Source organism: Esox lucius, chromosome 14, assembly GCF_011004845.1.
Source record: "Esox lucius isolate fEsoLuc1 chromosome 14, fEsoLuc1.pri, whole genome shotgun sequence".
In the NCBI taxonomy this organism is placed as follows: Eukaryota; Metazoa; Chordata; class Actinopteri; order Esociformes; family Esocidae; genus Esox; species Esox lucius.
The window spans coordinates 22,210,946-22,219,551 of NC_047582.1; the positions used below are offsets into that span (position 1 = coordinate 22,210,946).

The 8,606-nt window shown below is 39.7% G+C and overlaps 1 protein-coding gene and 1 non-coding gene across 3 annotated transcripts; one reads left to right on the top strand and one right to left on the bottom strand.

Moving 5' to 3' along the window:
* Nucleotides 1-1,337: 1,337 nt before the first annotated feature.
* Nucleotides 1,338-1,409, bottom strand: trnaa-ugc. The gene has a single exon. It is a non-coding gene; the product is annotated as a tRNA-Ala (tRNA).
* A 1,582-nt stretch (nt 1,410-2,991) lies between these two features.
* zgc:193801 (uncharacterized protein LOC564476 homolog) lies at nt 2,992-8,285 on the top strand. 2 transcript variants are annotated; one of them, XM_010878068.4, is made up of 8 exons: nt 2,992-3,226; nt 3,833-4,031; nt 4,142-4,332; nt 4,454-4,618; nt 5,687-5,854; nt 6,026-6,163; nt 6,828-6,920; nt 7,266-8,285. In XM_010878068.4, the coding sequence occupies exons 1-8, from the start codon at nt 3,212-3,214 to the stop codon at nt 7,734-7,736; spliced, it is 1,440 nt and encodes a 479-aa protein (XP_010876370.1). In that variant the 5' UTR covers nt 2,992-3,211; the 3' UTR covers nt 7,737-8,285. The 2 variants fall into 2 exon arrangements, with proteins under 2 accessions (XP_010876370.1, XP_010876368.1); XM_010878066.4 differs by having other exon boundaries at nt 2,993-3,226; nt 4,454-4,644; nt 5,692-5,854.
* Nucleotides 8,286-8,606: the final 321 nt, after the last annotated feature.

Here is an 8,606-nt window from a genome sequence, read left to right on the forward strand (position 1 = left end):
TTCCTTAAAGAACCTGCGATCCTCTAAAACAGTGGTTCCCAAACCTCTCCTGGGGCCCCCCCAAGCATTCCATCTATTAGATGTATCCTAGAGCTAGCTCACCTGATTCAACAGGTAAGGGTTTGTTAATTAGTTAAGTTGATTAATGTGTGCTATCTCTGGGATACATCTAATAGATGGATTGGCTGGGTGTGGGAGGCCTAGGAGAGGTTTGGGAACCACTGCTCTAAAAAGCAAACACAAGATAAAAGTTCTGATTACCTCACAAATATTCTCAAAGCTAGTAATGCCCTATCTGTTAAACATTACAGAAAAGGGTGTTTAAATAAAATGTCTGAAATTGTCTAAAATGTATTCTCCTAAATTGAAGGCTTCATAATGTGCTAATGCGCTAGTTTAAAAAAAAAAATCCCTGGAAGCTGCAGTGTGCCGGGTGTTTGTTGATTTTACATTGTTTTGCCTATTATATTCATAGTCGGAGAATGAATGAAAGACAACCTTAAAAACTCACAATTCAGTGTGACCATTGTGGGATTCAACCCACACCGTTGGGGTTTTGACAGGCTTCTAGCTTGAAAAAACTCAGCAGCAACCCTCCAATTGCTGGGACAACAGAGGGGAAACATTTCATATGCGGCGCTACACGTGCACTTATTTCTGGGTCTCTATTCCATCACTTTGGAACAAAGCGTACCAGTGTGATGGGAAAGAGGAATGTGTGGAGAAAAAAGGGAAGCATACCACATCATCTGTAAAATACGGTGAACGAGGTGTTGAAGTATGTCTTGGCATGTATGGCTGCCACTGAAACTGGCTCACTTGTCTTCAATGATGATGAAACCGCTGAATTACATCTTGTTTGATCAGATATAACCGAAATGTCTCTACTCATGGTGATTTAATGCAGCAGGATAATGACCCTAAACAAACTGCCATGGCTACCAAAGTGGTCAAAAAGTAGAAAGATCTTTAATGACCATGTCAATCGCTTGTTCTAAAGTCAAATGAGCTTGCCTTTCCCATCCTGAAGACACTAGTCAAAAGTCCTCAATACAAGATGGGGACTAAAGATGGCTGCAGCACAGGCCTGACAGAGAATCACCATGGAAGATATGCAGCTTCAGGTATTGGGTTGCAGAAAAAGAATATGCATACTACCTAAAATAGGCATTATCTTTATCACCATCTTTCTTAGGACAGCATATATAGGACTATGCTCATTTAAAAAAAGAATCAAAAAATTAGTTGGTTGCCAACACAGAATAAACGACATTTTGCAATTTCAATAAGAGGAACCAATTTTGAACATCTAACAATTAAATTTTTCAAAATCTCAATGGAGATGCCGGGGATTGAACCCGGGGCCTCATACATGCAAAGCATGCGCTCTACCACTGAGCTACATCCCCTTCCACACTCACAGGTCACTATAATCCACCTATAATACATGGAATACAATACATACAATACATATAATACAATAAAGTTACTTGATCTGAAATAATTATAGATATTTTTTAAATGTTTGGTTACGATTACATCATACATCATTCGTTTACAGACGAAATTGATCTTGTTCCTTAAGGCTACGGATCTGACTCAAAGTTGGATTACCAGAGATAAGATTTGAATTAAATTAAATCTAGGAAATTTGCTAGTCGTCACCAGGACCTGGCATTCGGGATTGCTGCTGCGATTATGTGGATTGGGATGGCATCCCAGTCTCCAAACCGGTAATGAGAACTGTGCATCATGGCGAATGTCAAACAAAAAAAACAAATATAGGCCTACGCATCAAACAGCTGATCTTGCTGCCAACGTAGGTTTTAATGCACTCGATGTCTATTCGCGATATTTCTAATAACAAGGAAAAACTGTCAATGACATAGTGTGCACTATGAAATTAGTTAGAGATGTATTTTAGAAAATAGCATTCTCAAATACCATGGTAGATTTTGATAAAATGTTATTATACATTGACATATTATAATTAAAAATAAATGATTATGTCAATGAGAATATATGAGTTTATGTTGATAAAGGAGACACTCTGTAACATCAAAAACAGGTTTTTGTTATAAAAATATATGCATAAATTGTCTAGTATGCTGACTCGGTCTACTAGATTGTAGATACAAAGCCTAGAATGTAAAGCCTGCGCTCAAGACTAGACATTGACACCTCTGTGCCTCCACTGAAGATGCAATTGTTCAGCCAGTTCAGCACATTTGGATGAAAATATCTTTAAATATAAGCTGTCCGTCTTTACTTTAACTAGATAGTGTTTGTTTCAAAACCAAATCTGGAAAAGTAAACCACAAAGGCTGGGTGTTTTGTAGAAGCACTTTGTGACAACTGCTGATGTCAAAAGGGCTTTATAAAATAAACGTGATTGATTAATTGACTACAACCCTCATCACCTAATGGAATACTCTGTATTAATTACCTATTGGCTCATAGAAAAATAACTCATTCAAGATGCCCTATGTGGAATAGGAATACCCATTTAAATGTTTTATCAGTTACCACTCTTCAGTAGAATAATTAAAAGGGCCGGTAGAATCTATTTTCTGTTCCTAGGCATATATTACACAGCATTTACATCCAAAGTATCAAAATAAAATATAACGCACCCTTGAAAAATATTAGATCTATTGGAAGTACTTGACCTCAACAACATTCACAGTAAATATGTTTTATGTATTTTTTTTAAATATTATTTGTGATCTGTGGTCGTTTACCTATTCTAGCTGACAGCACTACATCGCAAGTCACACTGGACGTCAAATTGCTTATGTAAATCGCTGTACTGTAAATGTTAAAATGAACCCCTTACAATGCATTCTGGGTATTATTTATTAGATCCGCCCCTAAACAAGAATAGTTTAAAGTATTTTTTGTTTTAAATACTAAATACAGCCCTCTACAGAATATTGTTACAAATAGTTTCATATTATTTTGCTTGAGTAATCTCCATTGCAGTGTTTTACAATGCGGGCTTTTATTTTCATGGATTCCACACTGCCGTCCAAATGTGACGTCATCGCCTGTGCTCTCTGCGGAATATAGCGAGTGACCATTTTAATGTGTGCCTAGATGACGAACAACACAACACTTCACAATATATGGATTTGGCTCGCTTGTTTGAACCTAAAAGTAAACCGGTAACTTAAATAAATGTTTTTGAGCAAAAGTACAAGCTTCAGCAGATATGTCGGCTTTTATTGTAAGTATCCCACTTGATCAGTCATATTTGTAAGTGCATCTTAAATTCGAGACCAGAAGGCCATGGTCATAGATGGACAGTCATTACGAGCAAAACATGTGTGGCTACTGTTGATTAATTACAGTAGAAGCCATTCACACAGTCGAGGTTTGCTAATTGTAGCTCAACAGTCATGTGACTACAGTAGTAGCTGAAACTAGTCTCTGTACAGTACTACTTGCGTGGTAAGGTCGTTTAGTACCAGGTTTAAACAAATCCCAGTCTGTACTGTAGTTGTTCAGGTATAGTTATGACATCCCAATGTCTACTATGAAATTGTGCGGAAACTTGGACATCAGGGGAGGCAGGTACATTATTGTACTGTACTGTAGTGTCTTGGATTTGTAGGTAATTGTTTTTATGTAACTCATATTTACTACTAACTTTAGAGGAGTTATTACACAATGAATATTTGTATATATGGTGACTAGTTACTAGATATGTATACTTAGTTAAACTAGATCAGTAATTGTTAAAATTATATAATTTTATATGGGTTAACATGCTACATGAACAGTTTCATCACAGTGTTGCCTGGGTTATTGACCTTGTACTGCTGTGTTTCAGGCCCACCCTTCGGTGCGAATCAGGGGCACAGAGCACAATTACAACCCGGTATTGTGTCAGGACGACAACTGCTCCGGCGTGGACAAGGGCACGCATATGCATTGCCCTCTCTGCACTGTGGTGGAGGCCTATCCGGACCCCGTTATCCTACGGGCTCACTACTGCATCAAACATGTCGACAAGGGCATTGACTTTGCTGGTGAGAGCAATGCACCCACATAATTCATACACATAAGAAAATTACAAACAAAGAGCCTATCTTCTAACTTTGTAGAAAAATAAGACCTAAAAGTGAACTCTCATTGTCAGGCCTAAAAGTGCTTAGGTGCTGCAACCATTGTGAGATTGTGGGCACAATCAAAGGGGAGAAAAGGTTCAAGGGGGCTCACTGGCACTGCTACCGTTGCCGGAATGGTTTCAACCGCAGAGACGAGGCCATTAAACACTATAAGACCCACTTCCGGAACCCCCACACCACCTTCCAGATACAGGTCACACAGGTACTGCCACCACATTTCTCTAGTAGAAGATACATTTCCCATTTATCCCTGTGTGAAAGATAATCTTCAAGGTGAAAGGTAATCTCAAACCTGAAAGGTAATCTCAATCCTGTGCTTTCAGGAGGTAAACAGCCGACAGTATTATGACCACAGTCCTGAGGCCCACCCAAAAGCCTACGGAGGGATGGAAGTCTGCTCTGTTTCTGGGGCGGACGGGGGAGCAGTGGGGACCATCATGGCCAACCCAGGCCTCAGCACAGAAACCCTTGTCACTGTGGAACCCAAGGTTTCATATATGTCTCATGATTTGTGGTGGGTAAATGTGGAGGGCTTTGAGGCGGGTTGATATTGTGAAGTGCAGGCTTCGGTGTTTTGTTTTGCTTGGGCATGGAGAATAGCCAGAGGAGAGGTGGATAAGATTCTAAGCCTTTTACCAGCCATATGGCATTTAAAATACAGTAAGATGTGATGTGTGATTGGACAGGGGCCTATGGCTTTCTCCTCATTTTGGGGAACTGTTTCATTTGGCAATTGCACAAACTATTTTGACATTAGAACATTTGCATAAATGGGCAGTTGTATCAGTGCTTTCTGTGTGGGGAGAAGAGAAAGTTATGAATACCACTATTTGCCGCTCAGGTACTGAGAAAGCTAGCAACGTAATTGAACCATTGCACTGTGCACACATTTGTATGGCACAAGAAGAACAGAGAAATGACAGACAGGCTACTCAGAGATGTGCTTCAAAAGAAATGCAAAATCACAGTAAATATTAGATATAGCTTAATCAAAGAATCTATATCTTATTCTGGTGTTCCTGTACCTGTTTATTGCATTTACGTTTGAGAGCTGTATGTTAGTGGGAGATTGTGAAGAAGACTTTGAGTAGTGTAGTTTTTTTCCTGCCAAATTACATGCAGGACTTTGTTTAGGAGCAAATCATAAATGTTTTGTCGTAGCCTATGCAGCTGTATTAAACCGTATGATGTAAAATCCACTGTTGCTGTGAGTGGAGCTGTATCGGGTACAGTGTGCTAAACATATACAAAATGGAATCTGGTGTCTTGGTGGACAGGGTAAAAAGAAATTCTAATGGTACTAGGTATGAAACGAATTTTTTGTTTTTATGCAAAAGCAAACTGTTACGGATCCTTTGTCATCACTGGAAGTTAATGTAGTAGCAGTGTAGTATTCAGTAGTATGATAGTGGTACTGTGCATGCTGTTTTCATGTTGTATGCTGTGATTGGTGTCAACATGGCCTGTTGCTTGTGCAATTGAATGTTTTGGGTAACTTGTGTGTGTGTGTGTGTGTGTGGTGATTGTACGGTGTTTGACGCCTGCTCTGGATGAAGGACAGCAGTGTGAACAATGGGATCCTAGTGGCAGCCGAAGAGGAGGTGGGGCCTACTCAGTATAATCTGGACCGAAGCCAGGCGCTGGTTCTCATGGACCCAGATGGACAGGGAGGCAACCTGATATATGAAGAGGCTGACAGCATTATCTCTGAGCAGGTTACAACGGTACATTGAATAATCTTCTCACGTCTGTTTTCAGATGACGTTTTTCAGTCTACATACCTACGTTAGCTTCTTTGCTTCTTTGTGTTGTTACTTGATGCTAACCTTTGTTACCCTTCTATTCCCTTCATGCATTGAGGCTAACCTTGGTGTTATAATGGTTGCTATTTGCAGGGCAGGGAGGGTTTGGAACAGGCTCTGCAGGTGGAAAAGCAGCTGCTGGAACTACACCAGCAGAACTTGGCTCTGCAACAAGAGAAGGATGCCATGGAGAAGAGGCTAAAGGCAGAGATTCAAAGACTTAACGAAAAGGTACACTGACAGCTGATTTCATTGCAGGGATGCAGAGAATCAAGTACTCTGAATGGAACTGCAAAAAGAGCTGATTTAAATGTTGATCTTTGGTGGTAAGGAGAGATTCAAGCTGCTACTTAATCCAACCATGGCACATTGTCAGAATGTGGGAATAAGAGGAAGGAGATGATGGATCCAGTTATTTCTTTTTCCCTGCAGACAGCAAAGGAAGGCAAAAAGGATTCTTAGGATTGCAGGAGTTCTTAATTGGGGCTTGCAAAAGGTCAGTTAGATTAGCTATCAGTTTGTGTATCTTTAAAGTAGATGTATTAGAGGCAAATCAACATAAAGGTGCATGAATGAATAAGTATAGTGACTTGAGGAAAATAGGCTTAATGGACATATTGGAATCAGCCTAACTTAGGGAAGACAATTTGGTACTCAAAGTACAAAAATGAAAAACTTTGACCCACCATGTCAACTATGTCCTGATGTTGCTAACCTCTCGAAGCGATTGACATTCCGGTTTGTTTTTGTTGTAGTTGTCGTCATGGTTTCTCAGCTCTTCTATCAAATTGAACATCCAGTTTTGTTTTAGAGACAAAAGTGTCCCATGGAACAATGTCACTGCAATTCTGATGTTGCTGTGTTATTGTCCCTCATGTATTTTAATATACTATAGGTGGCCAAGATGGTGCAGGCCAATATCAGATTGTTTGATGAGCTAATGCTGTACCGTTCTGCAGAGAACAGCCAGCAGAGAATCGATCAGCTGGTGAGTTGAGGCTTTTAACTGTTACCGTAGTGATGAAGTGTTTGAGTACTTTCAAGGCCACATGCTGAATGAAAAATGTGTGATGCCTTTTACATTATTTTAAGATGCATTCTGCATTGTTTGTAACACATTAACTTACTTTATTAGTATTTACAAGCCATAATGTCATTTTTTGTAATGAAGCAAATTATGTTGTTTAAAATGGTTGTATGCCCCAACGTAGCTTCATGGGAGCCATTCTTTTGTAAATCGACTGAGGTTTTGTAAATTCACTGACGGTCCATTCATTTATTGGCTGGTACAAGATTGTCTTGGTTTTACAGCTGATGTTTTTCTGTTTGGCAGGTGAAGAGTCTGGAGGAACAACACCGCACTCTGATCCACACCCAACTAGCCTCCCTGAGGACAGAGCTGCGGCAAGGAGAAAAAGCAGCGTCTGTCAATGGGCACACAGAGCACACAGTCAGCCTAGTTGGTGAGGAGGCAGCTGGCCTTGGGGAGATTACCCTTCTTGAGGAAGAACCGACTCAAAAAAGGATAGAGAGTGAGGGAGAAGCATTGACTGTGGTGGTTCAGATAGGCCCTGACCCAGATGACTTGGTACCAGTATCAGGTGATGTGTGTTTGGTGACTGGGCAGGAGGAGGAATCTGCGGTTCTTGAGCTTGACATTGTTGACTCTGGTAAAGAGTCTTTGAAGAATGCTACAAAATACCTTGAAGACAAAGAGAGTGTGGAACAATTATTGTCAAAAAAACGCAGCTCTGAAAAAGAACCCTGGGGGGAAGGCAAAGCTAAACTACAACGTATTTGTTGAGGCTGTGCTTTTTGTTACCCACAAGAGTTTCTCTCTGGACTTTCTGTGATTGTGCATGAATTCTTTAGATGAGGGTACCTTTCCCATAATGTTCTATTAGGCTGCTGCAGACTGAGCCGGGCATAGTACAGAAGTGTAATGTGGCTGCAAAAGCCAAAGCATCCTACAGTGTAAGCTGTATTTGTATGTCACGCTACTAAGCTACACCTATTGACATAGTATTTAGTAGCCTTCTGTGTACTTCAGCTCTGTTTTAGAAGCTTTGTGAAGGATGAAGGTGTGCAGTGAATTAAACTGTCATATTACATGAAAATGCTTTTATTCAGACTCCATTGTGTTCAAATGTTTTCATAAAGCTTGTTTGTCTTGACGAGAGCCACGTGCCACACTATGGGACTGTAGTCTGTTATACAATGTGTTGCTCATGAACTTACATAAAATGTACAGTGGTACATGTTTCAATAAGAAAATTACTTAACAAAGCTACTATGTAGTTTCTTGTTTTGCTTCTATTCAGACATTTTTTTTTTTAAGATTTGGACTTGAAAATAATTCCCTTGACATGATTATATAGTTGATTAATAAAAAAAAATATCTTAAGGAAGGTGTGTGTATTAAAATGTCACATTTAATTATACATAATTTTAATAGATTGTAGCCTATGTAAAAAGTAAACGGTGGACCTAAAATTTTAATAAAAACTTTTTGAGCCGCTGCCAGTAACCGAAATGTGTTTGGATTGATTCCCGGGGTCGTGCGTTATGAGTATTTGTCGGTCTGTTTGTTAGCAAAATGTGAATTTTCCCGAACGAGGTTTTCCGTACAAGACGGCAATCGCTCTGGAGAATTCCGTCCGTTAAAAAAAAAAAA

Coding starts and splice junctions, on each gene's coding strand:
- zgc:193801 (XM_010878066.4), top strand. Junction 4,333..4,453: donor TCCAGATACAGGTCACACAG/GTACTGCCACCA, acceptor CTGTGCTTTCAG/GAGGTAAACAGCCGACAGTA. Junction 4,645..5,691: donor TATATGTCTCATGATTTGTG/GTGGGTAAATGT, acceptor GATGAAGGACAG/CAGTGTGAACAATGGGATCC.